The sequence below is a fragment of the Dromiciops gliroides genome, chromosome 3 (genome assembly GCF_019393635.1).
Source record: "Dromiciops gliroides isolate mDroGli1 chromosome 3, mDroGli1.pri, whole genome shotgun sequence".
Taxonomy (NCBI): Eukaryota; Metazoa; Chordata; class Mammalia; order Microbiotheria; family Microbiotheriidae; genus Dromiciops; species Dromiciops gliroides.
This window is the reverse complement of record NC_057863.1, coordinates 613,785,984-613,804,419: the sequence shown is the minus strand read 5'-3', so window position 1 is coordinate 613,804,419 and position 18,436 is coordinate 613,785,984. Positions and strand designations below refer to the sequence as shown.

Sequence of the window (18,436 nt, the reverse complement as noted above, 5' to 3'; positions counted from 1 at the left end):
TAAACCCATGACCTCTGATGAAGACACTAAGAGAAATCAATCAGCAAGCATCTATTATGCACTTTCACCTCCTATCTGTCTAAAGGTTCCTTCTCTGTCTCTCTTGCAGGATCTTCCAAATCATACACACTAACTGTGGGTATCCCCCAAAGGCTCTGTCCTGGGTCCCCTTTGTTTCTTCCTCTATACTATTTTACTTGGTGATCTCATCTCAGATCTATTTATCAAGCCCTAACCTCTCTCCTGACCTCCAGTCCTTCATGACCAACTGCCTTTGAGACACTTTGAACTAGATTTCCCATAGGCACCTCCTATTCAGCATGTCCAAAAGAGAACTCATTATCTTTCCCTCCAAAAGCCTCTTTTCCCAACTTCCCTCTTAGTGTCAAGGGCATCACTATCCTTCCAGCCACCCAAGTTACCAATTTAGGTGTCATCCTTGACTCCTCAACTCTCACTCATCCCATATGTTCAACTCATTACCAAACCTTGTCACTTCTGCCTTCACAACATTGATCCTCTTCTCTCCATCCACAAAACCTCAACCCTAGTTGAGGCAAACAACCTGGCTCTTTCCCATCCTTCCAACCCCTCCTTTCCATGCCTTCACACAAGCTGTCCCTCAAGGCTAGAAACCCTTTGTGCCCTCCCCTCTGCCTTATAGTTTTCTGACTTCTTTCAGTACTCAGCTCACAACCATATCTGTGAGGCCTTTCTCCACAATCCCCCAGGCTGCTATTACCTTCCCCTCTTAGAGTGACCTGTACTCACTCTGTAGATATTGTATTATCTGTGTTCATAGTTGTTTGCATATTGTCTCCCTCCTTAGAATGTGAACTCCCTGAAGGCATGGGCTGTGCTTTTTGCCTCTTGAATTCCCAACGTTTAGCACTGGGGCATAGTAAGTGCCTAATAAATGCTTGTTGACATGACATGACTGAACCTACTGTGTACCAGGTGCTGTGCTAGGTCCCATAGGGGTACAGTCAGTAATGAAATAGTCCTTCCCTCGGGGACCTTATATTGTGTTGAAGAATAAGGCACATTCAGATACCTTCTGTATCCCCAATAGTGGATTATAAGTACCTTGAGGGTGGAGCCTATCACTTTTGGTCTTTATTTCCCCAAACAGTAGGAGCATAATAAATGTGTACTCAATCATATTGAATTAAACTGGAGAATCCTATGGTACTAAAGGTTTTAGCACTTGTTTGCTGTGTGATCTTGAACTTTCCCTTTCTGAACCTCAGTTTCCTCATCTTCCAAATGGGGATAATCAGATCTGCGCTCTCCCCTTGCAGGGTTTCTATGAGAAAAGCCCCACAGAAATGAGTGGGGGGGGGGATGGAACTCGGGATGGCAATGAGGGGGGATGGTGAAGAGACAGGAACCAAGAAAGCCTTCCCTACTTCCATGTCTCCTGCAGATCAAAGAGGCCCAAGCCAGTAACAGTGGCATCAAAGGCGGCGGTGGCAGCAGCAGGAGCAGGATGCCTGGGCTGCTCAATTCGACCACCTGGGAACCACTTCCTCTCACCTCCTCTGAGATCACCTCCTGTGTCCAGGGCTATGCCTTTGGCCTCATGGCCTCTCTCACCTATGGCAATGTGGAAGTTCAGCCTTTCCAAGGTAAAGATTCCCCCACCCCCCACTATACACACTTTGCCCCTCCTCTCTCTGCATGGTCCCCCCACCCAGCCCAGCCTAGCTTGGACTCTGGATGTCCAGGGCAGGTGAACAGTCTTGGTCTCGGTTTCAGCCCTGGGATGTCACCACTAAACAGTTGGTTGGGTCAGGATAAGGAGGTAGGAGGGTGAATCCATTCAGATAGGATGAATCCCAACCAGAAAGTCTCATGTCCCCTTTGTAGCACAGGCCCATCTCAGGGACCTTTTATTTCATGGGATGCATCCTCAACTGTTCTGTGATGGACAGAACCCTGTACTTGAAGTCAGAGGACCTGGGTTTGAAACCCCAGCACTGCTGCCAATCATTGCTTCCTTTCTCCTTTTGTTTTGTTTGGACCTGGCCAGAGTAACTTAAGTTTTCATCTCTGGAGTTTCCTCATGTGGAAAAATGGTGTTGATGACACCAGTGGACTGTTGTGTGGGTCAAAAGAGATACCGTCTGGGTGTAAAAAGTGCTTTGCAAATTTGAAGGGGCTTATTATATAGCACCAGATGCTTAAATGTCAGGTGTTCTAAGGAAGAAATTCATATGATCATAGCACTAGAAGGAACATTTAGCCCTTTTGTTACAGATAAGGCCTAGAGATAGGAAGCCCAAAATCATAGAGCTGGTACATAGAATTCTGATCCCCTGACTCCAAATATAGCATTCTAGGGGCTTTATTCTGGTGGTTTCCTTATACCACAATGGTGACCTTCATTTTGGGGAACCTATGGGATGTAAGGGTGAGGGGAAGCTCAGGTGGATGTCATTCAATCATTCAATGTCCATGGTGGGGTGGGGTGCCTTTCCCTGGCAGGACTCTTCGTGTACCCCCTGGATGAGTACACCACAGTGGTGGGGTTCGAAGCCATCATCTCTGAGAGAGCCGTGACAGTACAGATAAAGGACAAAGCCAAACTGAACAGTGGCTATTCTGACATGCACCGACCTCATAATGGTATGGGTAAGAAGACTAGAATAGGGAAGGAGGAAGTTTCATCTGGGGTCTGGACTGGGTCTAGGGCTGGGATATAGACTGGGGCTGGGGGTATAATTGGGACTTTTACTGGACCTGAGGTTGGGACTGGGACTAAGAACCTTAACCATAATTAGGGTAGAATGACTAGGACTTTATCCCAGGGAGCCAAGTTTAGAAGGTACTAACCATACTTGCAATCTTTAAATAACTAGAAATTGCAGTGCTTTGGACCTACTTTATAAGAATAATTAGTTAGAATAGGTAAGTTGGGATGGGTTCTGCAATGCCCTGCCTTGCCCAGCCCTGCTATCTCCACCTTCTTGGGTCTCTGAGTCTCTTCCATCTTCCCCTCAACCTAGGGTTTGTTTTGAGCTGCTTTCCAAAGGAGCAGTCTGGTATTACTTGCCCCAGACACATAAATTTCTACTTATGACTCTGCCAGGAACCTCATAAGTGAGTTTCATTTTTTAAAAATTATTATTTAACCTTTTTTTTTCAATGTTGACTTCCAAATTCTCTCCTTTCCTCCTACTGCCTCCCTCACCAACTGAGAAGCAAGAAATCTATCAATTATATATATGAAACCATATAGAACACATTTCCATATTAGCCATATTGCTAAAATAAATAAATAAAGCAAAAAATAACAAAATGAGAAAATTGTACTTCATTTTGTACTCTCTCTATGGAGGTGGACAACATTTTTTTCATCATGAGTCTTTTGGATCAGAGTAGCTGAGTCTTTCATAGTTGATCATTGCTACAACATGGCTATTACTATGCGTGATGATCTCTGGGTTCTGCTCACTTCATTTTGTATCAGTTCATATATGTCTTGCCATATTTTTCTGAAACCACTCCCTCATCATTTCTTATAGCATAATACTCAATCACATTGGGGTGGCTAGGTGGCACAGTGGATAAAGCACACCGGCCCTGGATTCAGGAGTACCTGAGTTCAAATCTGACCTCAGACACTTGACACTTACCAGATGTGTGACCCTGGGCAAGTCACTTAACCCCCATTGCCCCGCAAAAAAAAAAAAAAACCACCAAAACAAAATAATACGCAATCACAATCATATGCTGCAATTTATTCAACCATTCCCCACTTGAGGAGCATCCTCTCAGTTTCCAATCTTTGCCACCACAAAAGAGCTGCTATAAATATTATAGAGGTGTATATACAGGTCCTTGTGCTTTTTCTTTGATCTCTTTGGGATATAGACATAGTGATGGTATTTCTGGGTCAAAGGGTATGCCTAATTTTATAGCCCTTTGGGCATTGTTCCAAGTTGTTCTCCAGAAGGGTTGGATCAACTTGCTACTCCACCAATAGTTCATTAGCATACCTGTTTCCCCTTATCCCTTCCAGCACCTGTCATTTCTGATAGGTGTGAGGTGGTACCTCAGAGTTGTTTTAATTTGTATTTCTCTAAAAAAATAGTCATTTAGAGCACTTTTGTATGACTATAGATAGCTTTGATTTCTTTTTCTGAACACTGCCTCTTCATATCCATTGACCATTTATCAATTAAGGCATAGCTCTAATTTTTATAAATTTGACTCAATTCTCTCTATATGTTTGAGAAATGAGGGCTTTATCAGAGAAACTTGATATAATTTTTTATATTACTTCATTGTCTATGGTACCCATTAGGAAAATGTAGTTTCCCTGATTATCTCTTTTAATTGTGTCTATTTTTGCTTTTGCTTTTGCTTTTTCTGGAATCATGATTATTACCCCTTCCTTTTTCTACTTCAGCTAGAGCATGTTAGATTCTGCTCTACCCCATTATGTTCACTCCCTGTGTGTCTATTTCAAGTGTGTCTCTTGTAAACAACATAGCAAGAGATTCTTGTTTCTAATCCATTCTGCTATCTGCCTCCATTTTATAAGTGAACTCATTCCATTCACATTCACAGTTATGACTACTGTGTTTTCCAATTCCTTCTGTTTATTCTTTGCTCTCTTTTTATCCAATCCCTCCTCAAAAATCTATTTTTCTTCTAACCACTACCTCCCTTAATCTGCCTTCTCTTTTTATCATTTCCCCCTTTCTCTTCTCTCCTTCCCCCCTCCTATTTCCCTAATGGGTAAAATAGATTTTTTTATACACAATCAAATGTGTGTATATATTCTTCCCTCTGTGAACCAATTTTAATGAGAGCGAGGTTAAAGCATTGCCCACTACTCCACCCCACCCACCCAATTTTCCCCTCCACTATAAAAACTCTTCCTTGAATACTTATAAAAGAGACACTTGTCTCTTTTATAAGAGAAAACTTTCTCCTTTCTTTTTTTTTTTTTTTTTTTTTTTAGTGAGGCAATTGGGATTAAGTGACTTGCCTAGGGTCACACAGCTACTAAGTGTTAAGTGTCTGAGGCCGGATTTGAACTCAGGTACTCCTGACTCCAGGGCCGGTGCTCTATCCACTGCACCATCTAGCTGCCCCAAAGTTTCTCCTTTCTACCCCTTCTTTCCCCTTCTCCCAGTTCATCCTTCTTTCTCACCTCATCATTTTTTTGCAGATAATTCCAACATAATTGATACATATACATGCCTTCTGTGCATATAGAATCCTTCTAATTGCAAAAGAATGATAAAGTTCTTAGGAGTTAAATTAATCATCTTCCCATATAGGAATGTAAACTGTTTAACCATATTAATTCTCTTATGGTTTCTCTTGCATGTTTAACTTTTTATGCTTTCTTTGAGTCTTGAATGTTAAATTTTCTATTCGGCTCTGACCTTTTTTTCAGAAATGTTTTAAAGTCCTCTATTTCATTAAATATCCATTCTCTCCCCCCCCCCCCACCCCCGATCCCGGATTATACTCAGTTTTGTTAGGTAGGTTGTAATCCTAATTTCTTTGTCATATTCCAAGCCCTCTGTTCCTTTAATGCAGAAGCCACTAAATCTTGTGTGATCCTGACTGTGGCTCCATGATATTTGAAATATCATGGCTGCTTGAAATATTTTCTCCTTGACATGGGAGCTCTGAAATTTGGCTATAATATTCTTGGGGAATTTTCTTTTGGGGGATTTCTTTCAGGAAGTGATTGGTAGATTTTTTTTCAATGTCTATTTTACCTGCTGGTTCTAGAATATCTGGGAAGTTCTCTTTGACAATTTCTTGAAAGATGATGTCTAAGCTCTTTTTTTGATCATGGATTTCTGGTAGTTTAAAAATCCTTAAATTATCTCTCCTCAACCTATTTTCTAGGTCAGTTTGTTTCTTCCAGTAAAATATTTTCTATTTTTTTCCATTCTTTTGACTTTGTTTTATTACTTCTTGATGTCTGATGGAGTTATTAGCTTTTACTTGCCCAATTCTAATTTTTAAGGAATTCTAAATGCATGATCTGGTGATGCCTGGGTTCTAGTCCCAGCCTTCTTGCTACTTAGCTGTGTGACCTTGGGCGAATCCCTTTACTTTTCTGTTTCCTCATCTGTCAAAACTAAAATACTTGGATGGATCTTGGATGTCCTTGATACAAGTCCTCTTTCCACAGGTGCAGAATTCAACCCATCCACACTTTGCTATCCTTGTCAATGTCTTTCAAAAAATCTTAAACAAGTTATTTCTCCCCCACATACACACCCTTAATGAATTCTCTGTGTTTCACTTTCTTCATCTGTAAAATGAAGCCTAGGTGATCTATACCAGTCTACACCAGCTACCTGCTGTTCATCTCTGTATACAATGTCTCACCCATAGGAAGTACTTAAAATGCCTTTTCATTCATTAATTTATTCACAATGAGTCATTCCTCTGCTCTTGGATAATCTTTCAGCATCTCAAACTCAACACATCTAAATGGAGCCAATGGGTTTCCTCCAAATGCCACCACTTCCCAGTTTCCCTATTACTGCCAAGAATACTAACAACTTCCAGTCACCTCAGCCATGTCTCATCTTCAACTCTTCCCTCTCCTTCACTCCACCATCACCCCATGATCAATCAGTTACCAAGTCTTATTGATTCTACCTACACATCTCTGGTCTCTGTCTCCCTCTCTCTACTTACATAGCCAAACATCCCAATTCTGGCTCTTATCACCTCTCCTCTGGGCTAGTGAAATAGCCTCTTAACTTGTCTCTCTGCCTCTGTCCTCTCCAATCCTTCCTCCATGTAATGATCAAATTGTTCTTCCTAAAATACAAGACTGACCATGTCACTCCACTCCTTAAACAACTTCAGTATCTCTCTTTTGCCTCAAGGATAAAATCAAAACTCCTCCACCTGGCATTTAAATCACTGTAGAGTCTGTCTCCAACCTATCTTTCTGGGTTGTTTTCACATTACTCTAGCAAAATTAGTCAACTTGCTGCTTCCTTTATTTGACAGTTCATATTCCACCTCCATGCCTTTGTACAGATTCTTCCCCATGACTGAAATTCTCAGTCCTCAGCTCCAATGGCTTCATAGAAGAAGGTAGTACCTGAATTGGGTCTTCAAAGATGGACGGAATGTTCACAAATGGTGAGGGAGGTGGCATCTAAGGCACAGGGAAACAGCTAGAGCACAAACACAAGGAAAGATCTGGGTTTCCAGTTTGGTTGGAATGTAGCAAACATGAAGTAGTGTGAGATAAAGCTAGACAGGTAAGTTGGAACAAGACTGTGGAGGGCCTTGAATGATAGGAGATTTGTTTATTTTTATTTAGTGAACAGTGGTAGTCACTGAAGACATTACAATCTAGGATTCTCTCCTTTTCCTCTTCCTCTTTTCTATTTACTCTCTTACTCTTTCCCTTTGTCTCTGTTCTGTCTCTCTCCCTTCTTTCCTTCCTTTCTTCCTTCCTCCTTTCCTTCCTTCCTCCCTCCTTTCTTTCTCCTTCAAAAAGCTTTTATTGATTTTTTTTTGTTTTTATATCACCTTTAATTCCCAAAAGAGAACCTCCCTTAAACCAAAGGAAAAAAGACAAGAAAAAGAAGCCAGTTTAGCAAAACTAGCCAACATCCTGACCAAGTCCAACATTATAGGCAGGAAATACTTTTCTTATAATCTTCCTTCCAACCATTCTAGAATCATAGGAGGCACTCAGTAGAAACTAATGAATTGAAATGGACTAGACTGAATTGAATTCAATTAAATTGCTTTGAATAAATTAAATAATTGCCCTGAATTGAATTGAATTTTACAACTTGGCCTGAAATTAATGGAATTCAATTCACTTCACTTCAATTCAGTCGAACTCATCTGAGTCCCATCTCCAGGAAAGTTGTTGTTTCCTGGGTTACTCTTTCCATCCTCTATGCTCCTCCTCAGGCAAGATCACTCTGGATGAAGACCTGGAACGCATCGTGTTTGTGGCCAATGTGGGCATTATTGGTCCCCTGGAAAGCGTGTCCATCTTCATCAGCACCTCCTCGGAGTTACAGACTCTACCCAGTGGAGCCATGAGGGTTCTTCTGCCAGCCGTGTGTGTCCCACCTGTCCCTCACTCAGATAACAGCATCTCTGTCCAACAACCCCGAGGGTGAGAGCCCCTTGTCCTAATGCTAGGGGGAGGCCTTTTCACAGTTTGGAGGAACAATAGTAGGATCTGCCTCATTGCTTTCATAGTGTGTATGTTTGGGGGATGGAGTAGGTAGTCCCTCCAGACCCTCTTCTGAAAGAGAGAAGGTCCCTGAAAGCAGCTAATGCCCTGTGGAGGCCAGGTGAAGGCAGGCTACTTGAGAAAGGGAAGTGATCCCTCTGGACCAACTCTGGGGCTTGCATACCTGAGGGCTTATGCTCATGGGACTTCTGGGTCCAAACAAGCTGTAAGTAGGGAGCAGGGGGGCCCTTTTTATCCTGTGCTGAAGTTCTGTCCCATTTGTATGTGCCTTGCCTGCCAAAGACTTTGTGGGGTAAAGAATAGGGATAAAGGGGATGCCCATGAGGCTGCTGCTAACTGCTCTATTGGGGCTGGAGGTGCTAGTGGACTCTGACTGCCAGGGCAGATAGACTTTCAAAGGAGGGTGTGAGGGTGTCTGCTTTAATATCAGTAAGCATCAGCCTTCTCTGATACCTGGTGTGGAGCACCGATGGGGCTGGGCACTAGAGCACCTCGGGGCACGATCTGCCCCTAGCAGACTAGCCAAGGCAGTTACTCTTCAAGCCTTTTGCCTTCCACTCCCATCTCAATTACTGATGCATAGAGCTGGATTTTCAGAAACAATGATCTTGACTTACCAAAAGGGTGGAGCAGGAGGTTCATTACCAGAAGTGGAGAATAGATCATTTAGGGTGTTGTGGGAGATATAATCTCCTCTCTGACTTTAAGTGGTGGGTAACTGCTGCCAAATATAGATTTACCACAATGTAGAAATCGTGGAGACAAAACCCTGGGTTTTATTACTATGCTCAAGCATCGGTTCAGGCCTCAGAGAAAACTGATACATTATGAGGATACCGACATAGCTTCTTCTAGCAAAATTACATCAGAGTGACAGAGAAGTCTTTCATTTACATATTGCAAACTTTTGTACAGTCCTCTGAGGCCATAAAAGTTAAAAAGATAGATCTACAATCCCAATTTCCTTCAATGTCATAAAAGATGAAAAAGACTCATAATCTCATACAGCCCCTAAGGAAACAAACTTCATCAAACAAACTCTATATGTAAACTGAGGCAGGTTACAGATTAATCTACATTTAAAGTATTTGCAAATGGGCTGATTGAGGAGGAAGATTCACATGATGCCTCAGAGTCTGGGACATCTGAGATTCTTCCTCTGGCTTACTATCTAAAGAACGTTTAAAGCTCTAAGCAAATTTTCATATCCCATAGGACAGGTTATGGTCAAAGGAGGTTAATATTAACCGGAATTTGTGGGAGCAACGGCACTGTGTCCTGAATAATAAAAGGAAAATTTAAATTCCCATGTAAGGCAACAAAGAATCAAAGATTTTTTAGTTGGAAGGAACCTCAGAGGTTGATTAATTTCAACCCCATCGTTTTACAAATGAAGAAAATGTGACCTAGAAAGATGGAGATTACGTGAATTGCCTACAATCATAGGGGATAGAGACCAGACACTGTGATTTCATTCATCGAGGGAAGTCCCAGATGAGGAAATGCTTTTTGCCAATGCAGTGCAACAACTTCTCTGCAATGTATAGTCTCAGAGACTTACCTAGGTACTCACCGAGAGGTGAAGTGACTTGCCCTGGGTCACACAGTCAGTATATGGAACATGAGTCTAGGTTTCCCAAGCCCCAAGGACAGCTCCCTATTATTCGCAACTCCTCAGCTGTCTCTGTGCCTACAATCACAGAAATAGTAATTGGTAGACTTGAACCTGGGTCTCCTGGCACCAAATTCAGCATTCTTCCAGGCAGACTAGGATGCCTCCCTGATCCTTGATATAGACAGTGCATCAATCAATGGCATCATCGGCAAATCTCAAAGCCCAATACCTTGGAAACTATTATGGATATTAAATGTGGAAGGGCCCTTAGAACACAGGATATCAGCACTGGGAGGCCCTTAGAACACAGGATGTCAGAGTTGAGAGAGGCCTTAGAACACAGGATGTCAGAGCTGGTAGGAGCCTTAGAACACAGAATATCAGAGCTGGGAGGCCCTTAGAACAAAGGATATCAGAGTTGAGAAAGGCCTTAGAACACAGTGTCAGAGTTGAGAGAGGCCCTAGAACACAGGATATCAGCACTGGGAGGGCCTTTAAAACACAGAATGTCAGATCTGGGAGAACACAGAATGTTAGAACTAGGAGGCCCTTAGAACATAGGATGTCAGAGTTGAGAGAGGCCTTAGAACACGGGATATCAGAGCTGGGAGAGACCTTAGAACAGAGGATATCAGGGCTGGAAGGGTCCTTAGAGACTTTCTGGTCCCACTCCTTGCTTTGCAGAGAAGTTCCCTGAGGCCTGGAGAGAGGGGAAGTGCCCTGCCCGAGATGACACTGTTAGCCACTGGAGCTCAGTACAGGACTTTTCCTGCTTCATCCCAGTGGTCATGAACCACCCCATGTCCCTCTCCTCTGAGCTTCTCTACCTTTGAATGAAACCCAGCAGGGACCATCGAACCATCTCCCTAGCTTTCTTCCCAATCCTATTCTCTCCTGCCTCAAGTCTGGTCTCTGGCTTTTTAGTTCTACTCCAAAGCTGGGCCTCTTTTTGTTCAGAATTTCTCTAATCCATTCTTGGTAACCAACCCTTTTGAAGAACAACGAGCCAAATCTCCCCCTATCCCAGAGCTGCACCAGAGCTGCAGCTTGGAGTGGGAAGCAAGAAGCAGCACAGAGAACCCCTGCTAGCCCTTTGGCTGGTTCCCTATGCCTCTAACCCACTGGCCCAGTCCCCCTGCCAACTACAAATGTCTCCCCTGCGGACAATTGCCCTGTTGCTACTGTCTCCCTCCCTGCCCCCGACCAAGCCTCTGGATTACGTTCAAACTGCTTGCTCTTTATTTACAGAAACAGGCATATTTGTATGCCCAAGAACTTTGAACAATCCAGCAAGCCCCTGTGTATAGCCCAGCTGTTGGACAATGAAATCGCCAACCCCATGGAGTATGAGTTTAGCTTCCAACTAGAGATTCGTGGACCTTGTCTCCTTGCAGGTGAGTGGCCACCATGGCTTTTCTTGTCTTCCACTGCCCTTCTCCAATGATCTCCATCTGCTGGAGGGAAGGGTTAAGGGAGGAGGGGATTTGAACTCATGCACAAGACTATGAGAAGGAAAGAAAGAAGGAAGGATTTATTAAGTGCCATGCCCACTCTGTGCCAGGCACTGTGCCAAGTGCTTTACAAATATTATCTCATTTAATTCTTACAACAACTTTGGGAAGTAGGTATTATTATTATCCTCCTTTTACAGTTGAGGAAACTGAGGGATATAGAGGTTAAGTGACTTGCCCAGGGTCACACAGCTAGTATGAGTCTGAGGCTGGATTTGAACTCAAATCATCCCAACTCTAAGCCTAGCACTTTGCCACCTAGCACATTGTTCCTTGTCCTCAAAACTTAAAAGCATGGCTACCAGCCCTGCAGGCTCCCAAGTGGGCACTCAGTGAAGGGGCACATTAGTCAGTTGCCTCCACTGGAAAGTCTCATGTCTCCCTACCATGGTCACACAACAGGTTAATGTCAAAGCAAAGACTTGAACTCAGGTCACTAGGTTCCCAGCCCAGACCTCTTTCCACTCCATCATGTAGTCTCTCCTCTGGTTGTGGATTGCTCTGTGTCCTTATCTCTCTGCTTTCCTCCCTCAATCCCTCCTGAACCCATCATATGCCACCATATGTATCTCACTGTCTGTCTTCCTTTCTGTCTCATTCAGGAGTTGAAAGTCCCACCCATGAGATCCGAGCTGATGCCGCCCCGTCTGCCTGCTCTGCCAAGAGCATCATCATCACATTGGCCAACAAGCATACCTTTGACAGGCCTGTGGAGATTCTTATCCATCCCACTGGTAGGGCAGCCTTGAATTTCCCAAGTCTTCTCCCATAGCCTTGGCGTAGCCCTGAAATGGGCCATTTGCCAAAATTGAGTTGAGTGATGTTGAGTGGCCATTGACAGCACCCACACTGGGGCAGTATAAAAACAGCCAAACTTAGTGCCATATTAGTGAGAATCAGTAATTGAATAAGAAGCTATGAAGTGGCACATACTTTCCTCCAAGCTCTTACACCCCAAGTGAACTTCTCCTTGACCTATCTTTAGACATTTTAAGAAATGTAGCACCATAGATTTTGAGCTAGGAGAATTACAGCCATTTAGTCCAATCTTCTCATTTTATATATAGGAAAACTGAGGCAGACAAAGATTAAGTGACTTGCCCAAGATCACACAGCCACTTAAGTGTCTGAGGCTGGGTTTGAACCCAGGTCTTCCTGAATCCATGCCAAGCACTCTATCCACTGTGCAACCTCTCTGTTGCTTTGATCATTGGCTCTAGGGTGGAAAGACCCCTCAGATCAGAATAGTTCTCCCTTCACACTCTTAAAAATTATTGAGGACCCCAAAGAGCTTCTATTTATGTAGGTTATACCTAGCAATATTTATTATACTAGAAATTAAAATGGATAAATTAAATTAAAACATTTATTAACTCATTTTAAAATGACAATGCTAAAACTGTTCATCTTAACATAAATAATATATTTTAATGAAAATGATATCTCTGGAAACAAAAATTTGAAAATTGTGGTATTGTTTTGCATATTCTTGCAAACCTTCTTTAATGTCTGACTTAATAGAAGCCAGATATATTCTCCTGTCTGCTCCTGCATTTAATCTCTTGTGATATGTTTTTTTTTTTTCAGTTGAAGTGTATGAAGAAAATTCGGCCTCCCACAGATATGTAGTTGGAAAAGGGAGGAGCATTTTAGTAGGCAAATAACATCATTGTATGATTGTGAAAATAGTTTTGCTCTCACAGACCCCCTGAAGGGGTCTCAGGGACCCCTAAGGGTCTTCAGACCATACTAAAAGAACCTCTGATCTAGACCAACCCCCTTGTTTTCAGAAGGGGAAACTGAGGCCCTGAGTGACTTACTCATGGTAACATAATTCAGAAGGGCAAAATCTGGATTTGAACCTCAGGTCCTCTAACTCCCGGTCATTGGGCCATAATGCTCTTGTCTGTGAGTGGCTCATCAGCAGGCCCTCCAGGCCAGAGTGAGCAAAAAATGATCTCCATATTTTCAGAAATATTTATCCCCCTCCCCTAATTTCTGCTCCCTGAGCTTCCTCCCAGTCTCCTTCAGCTCCAGGATTCAGCTTAGCTATGTTTGTGCTCCTGACGCTTTTCTTCCTCCTTCCCTCCTCCCCACCTAGAGCCTCACATACCACACATCCTGATGGAGCAGGGGGACATGACCCAAGGACAGTTTGAGCAGCACTTGAAGGGGAGAAGTGACTTCGCCAAGGGAACCAAGAAAATTATCAGCGCTCAGAGAAAGGTGAGGCAGGTGACTGGCAGAAACCTGAGGGGAGGAGGAAGGGGAAATGCTATCCTGGTCTTTGGGGAAGTAAGGTACAAAATCATAGAACTACTCAACTTTGGAGTGGAGAGGGTCCCCAGTGATCATCTATGTCAACCCTCTTATTTTTCAGAAAAGGAAACTGAGGCACAGAGCACAGTATATAATAGAAAATCATTCCTTCACTCAACATGTGTAATGTGTCAGGCACTGTCCAAGGCACTAGAAATATGAAGACAAAGATGAAATAGTGCTTGCATTCTACTAGGAAAACATATACCCAGAAAAGTATATGTGTGTATATGTATATATTTGCATGTATGTGTATATACACACATGTAATGTTTTTTTGGTTTTGGTTGGTTTTGGTTTTGGTGAGGCAATTGGGGTTAAGTGACTTGCCCAGGGTCACACAGCTAATAAGTGTCAAGCATCTGAGGCTGGATTTGAACTCAGGTCCTCCTGACACCAGAGACAGTACTTTATCCACTGCGTCACATAGCTGCCCCCCATGTAATGTATTTTTGCAGCCAGGACATGAGCAATTGAGGGTGGGAGGAGGGAATAGAAGATGGAACCTGAGCTGAACATAGAAAAAAGCTAGGGGCAGCTAGGTGGCACAGTGGATAGAGTACTGGCTCTGGTGTCAGGAGGACCCGAGTTCAAATCCAGCCTCAGATGCTTGACACTTACTGGCTGTGTGACCTTGGGCAAGTAACTTAACCCTGATTGCCTCACCACCACCACCACCACCACCACCACTCCCCCAAAAAAGAAAAGAAAAAATCTAGAGATTCTCTTAGATAGACATGAGCAGGGAGTCCATAGCTTGTGTGGAAGCCCAGGGGCAGGAGACAGGATATTATGCACAGGAAACAGCAAGCACAAGCTAGTTTGCCTGGGACATAGGGAGCCCCAACGTTTGGCTGGAGCCATATTGGAGAGGGCTGGAAACGCCAGCCTGAGGACTTTGTATTTTACCCTCAAAGCAAGAGGGAACCAATGAATCTTCTTGAGCAGGGAAGTAATGAGGTCAGATATGTACTTTAGGAAAATCGCTTCAGCAGCTGTGTGGAAGATGGATTGGAATGGGGAGAGAGTGGAGACAGCAAGTCCAAGTAAGTGGTTCCTGTATTAGTCCAAGAGGGAGATGATGTGAGAAAGCTGGACTATAGTATCTCTACAATCCTTTCCAGTTCTAACATTCATTTGCTGAGTGGAACAGTAGACAGGTGACGGGATTTGCCCAAGATCACACACTGAGTGGGTGGAAGAGCAGCAACTGCAGCCCAGGGCTCTTAAACTTTTCACTGTACACACAAGCTTCCTACATAACAAGGGTTAGGCAGATGGGCTGTAGACCAAGGGATACTACATTAGTCCCACCTCCAATTTCCTGCCCTGCTCTTTTTGCTTCTGATCCTTATCAAATCACCAAACATCCTGGGATCTCCATAGAGAGCAGGGGTCACAAGGCAGCAAGGACCAGTCAGTGCTTTCTCTTCTTGGGAAAACAGCGGATGAGAAGAGCCGCAGGCACTCGTGCCTGATGGACTCTGGACTCCATTTTTTTTTTACCCTTAGATCTAATTTTCAAAGTGTGGTAATAGTTCCTGCTCACTAGCTTACTCACTGACTGGGAAAGAGAATTGCATATGGAGTGGGAGGACCTGGGTTCATATTCAGTCTTTTCTTTTTTTCTATGTAGCCTGGATTTCAGTTGCCTCATCTATAACATGAGGAGGTGGGTCTCTGAGGGTCCATCTAGCTCTAGATATGCGATATTATGACCATTCTAATAGTACATTTGGGGGAACCAGATTTGTAGCTGTTTTACAGCAGGGAGCTCCCATGAGGTAGGAACTACTTCTACCAGCTCACTACTTTGTAAATTTGCCATCTTGGAGATTTGCCACAGGTGCTGAGAGCTTAAATGACTGGTCAGTAAATATCAGGTGAAGGAGTTGAACCTGTGTCTTTCTGACTCTGACACTAGTTGTTTTCTTTTTTGTGTATTCAATACTGCCTCTATATAATGACAACAAGAGTAAAAAATTGAAAGTAATAAGGGGGGGCACTTACTAGCTGTGTGACCCTGGGCAAGTCACTTAACCCCAATTGCCTCACCAAAAAAGAAAGAAAGAAAAGAAAGGAAGGAAGGAAGGAAGGAAGGAAGGAAGGAAGGAAGGAAGGAAGGAAGGAAGGAAGGAAGGAAGGAAGGAAGGAAGGAAGGAAGGAAGGAAGGAAGGAAGGAAGGAAGGAAGGAAGGAAGGAAGGAAGAAAGAAAGAAAGAAAGAAAGAAAGAAAGAAAGAAAGAAAGAAAGAAAGAAAGAAAGAAAGAAAGAAAGAAAGAAAGAAAGAAAGTAATAAGACCTGTGAGATCAAGGGGGCCCACTGGATGGAGTGCTGGACCCAGATTTAGGAATACCTCAGTTCACAGCTGCCCTCAGATACTTGCCAGCTGTGTGACCCTGGGCCAGTCACTTAACACTCTCTCCAACTGAGTTTCCTCATCTGTTAAATGGGAATAATAATAGCACCTACCTTCCAGGGTGGTTGTGAGGATCAAAGGGGTTAACATTTGTAAAGCGCTTTACAAACCTTAAAACACTATGTAATGACTAGCTTTTTTTTTTTTTGGTGGGACAATGAGGGTCAAGTGACTTGCCCAGGGTCACACAGCTAGTAAGTGTCAAGTGTCTGAGGCCAGATATGAACTCAGGTCCTCCTGAATCCAGGGCCGGTGCTCTATCCACTTTGCCACCTAACTGCCCCCGATTTTTAATATTAGAACCTGCTGTAGGGTTGCTATGAGGGTCAGATAAGAACAAGTCTGGCCATAATTTTTAAAACCTGAGAGAGAAAGAGAGACAGAGACAGAGACAGAGACAGAGACAGACAGAGACAGACAGAGAAAGACAGATTGAGAGACAGAGACACAGAGAGATTATTTTTATGAATGGACTTATACATATATAAAATATGCATATAGATATATACCATATACAAGCATTGAGGAAGTCAAGGTCAGGGGTTTAATTTCCCTTATGGGCCTAGGTACAGGGCTTAGATATCGAGCATGACCACCACCCACCCCACCCCACCCCACCCCACCCCACCCTCACTATCTTACAAACTCCCACTCTGAGGGTAACAGACCAGCAGTTTCAAATGACATTAGTAGATCTCATTCTCTCTGTGGGAGACACATCTCAGAGTGTTCTGCCTGGATGAAGCCTAGCCTTATTTGTACTCTCTAGCTGCCCCAGCTGGAAAAGCCCCAGGCAAGGCTCCCTTGGATCAGTGGATGGGCAGAGCCAGGCCTATCAAGCTGCCCCATAAAAAAGCTCCCACCCTCTGGGCACAAGCAGAGCTGTCTGGGTCACCAGAAGATGCCTGGCCCATGGGTAGGGGAAGCACCCCATGGGTCTCCTGAACTGCTGTTTGAATGAGTTAGCTCAGGAAATTCCACAGCCAAAGGGAATTAATTTGTCACCTTTGGTTGGTTATGCAAATGCCCTGAATTCTCATTAGCTCCAGGACTGACAGAGATCAACCAGCACTGGGGGATGTGATGAGTTTATTGTAATTGGATAATGGCAGAAAGAGGAGTGATGACAAAGAGACACTAAAGAATCTTTTCTTTGGTCTATTCTGCTGGGCCTGCTGGGAAACTAACCTTTACCTCTCCTGCTTCAGAAAGAAATCTTCCTTGGGACAGGACCTGTTGCCACCAGATGTAACTGCAGCAATCTAGGGCTTTTATTGGCATCGTAGAGTGTTAGAGCTGGAATGCAAAAACATACAATGTCAGAACTGGCAAGGCCCTTGGAAGGTCAGTTGTTCAATGTGGAGAAACCTGAGAACAGAGAATGTCAGAGCTAAGAGGGAACTTAGAACATGCAGAGTGAAGAGGGTTCTTAGAGCACAGAATGGCAGAACCTGGAGGATCCTTAGAACACAGGATGTCAGAGCTGGGAGGGCCCTTAGAAAGAATATAAGGGGGCAGCTAGGTGGTGCAGTGGATAAAGCACAGGCCTTGGATTCAGGAGGACCTGAGTTCAAATCCAGCCTCAGACACTTGACACTTAACTAACTATGTGACCCTGGGCAAGTCACAACCCTTATTGCCCCACAAAAAATAGATAGATAGATAGATAGATAGATAGATAGATAGATAGATAGATAGATAGATGATAGATAGATAGATAGATAGATGATAGATAGATAGATAGATAGATAGATAGATGATAGATAGATAGATAGATAGATAGATAGATAGATAGATAGATAGATAGATAGATAGATAGATAGATAGATAGATAGATAGGCTAAGGGACCCTTAGAATATAAAATGGCAAAATTGGAAGATATCTTAGGACACAGAATGTTAGAAAAGCAGAACTCTGAGGGCCTTAGAACATTCAACGACCCAAGAGCCATAATGGATAGGGGACTGGATTTGAAATGGGCAGGTCTATGTCCAAAGCCCACCTGAGATACTTACTAGCTGTGTGACTCTGGGCAAGTTGTAGAAACTCTCTGAGCCTCATTTTTTCTCCCTGTAAATATGGTAATAGAAGTAGCACCTAAGTCCTCAGAATTGTCAGACTTGAATGTGATAATAGATAAAATACTTTGGAGAAATACAGCATTGAAATAACAGTGCTGGTGAGAATAAATGAAGACTATCATAAAATGATAGAGCCAAAAGGAACTGGAGGGAGGCTCTTGCCCAATCCTACTATTTTACAGAAAAGGCCATTGAAAGCCATTGAGGGGAATTGACTTTTCCCTAGATCCTCCGGGGAGTTGATAGCAGAATCAGGATTCAGATCTTGTTCC

At 43.3% G+C, this 18,436-nt stretch overlaps 1 protein-coding gene across 1 annotated transcript in view; it reads left to right on the top strand.

Annotated features, from left to right (window-relative positions):
* The window catches only part of VWA5B1 (von Willebrand factor A domain containing 5B1), a 116,641-nt gene that overhangs the window by 39,992 nt on the left and 58,213 nt on the right, over window positions 1-18,436 (top strand). The window contains exons 3-8 of the mRNA XM_043990817.1: window positions 1,427-1,628; window positions 2,488-2,628; window positions 7,927-8,137; window positions 11,082-11,227; window positions 11,947-12,078; window positions 13,446-13,570. Of these exons, the coding sequence (XP_043846752.1) occupies window positions 1,490-1,628; window positions 2,488-2,628; window positions 7,927-8,137; window positions 11,082-11,227; window positions 11,947-12,078; window positions 13,446-13,570 (894 nt within the window). The 5' untranslated portion in view covers window positions 1,427-1,489. The remainder of the gene's footprint in view (window positions 1-1,426; window positions 1,629-2,487; window positions 2,629-7,926; window positions 8,138-11,081; window positions 11,228-11,946; window positions 12,079-13,445; window positions 13,571-18,436) is intronic.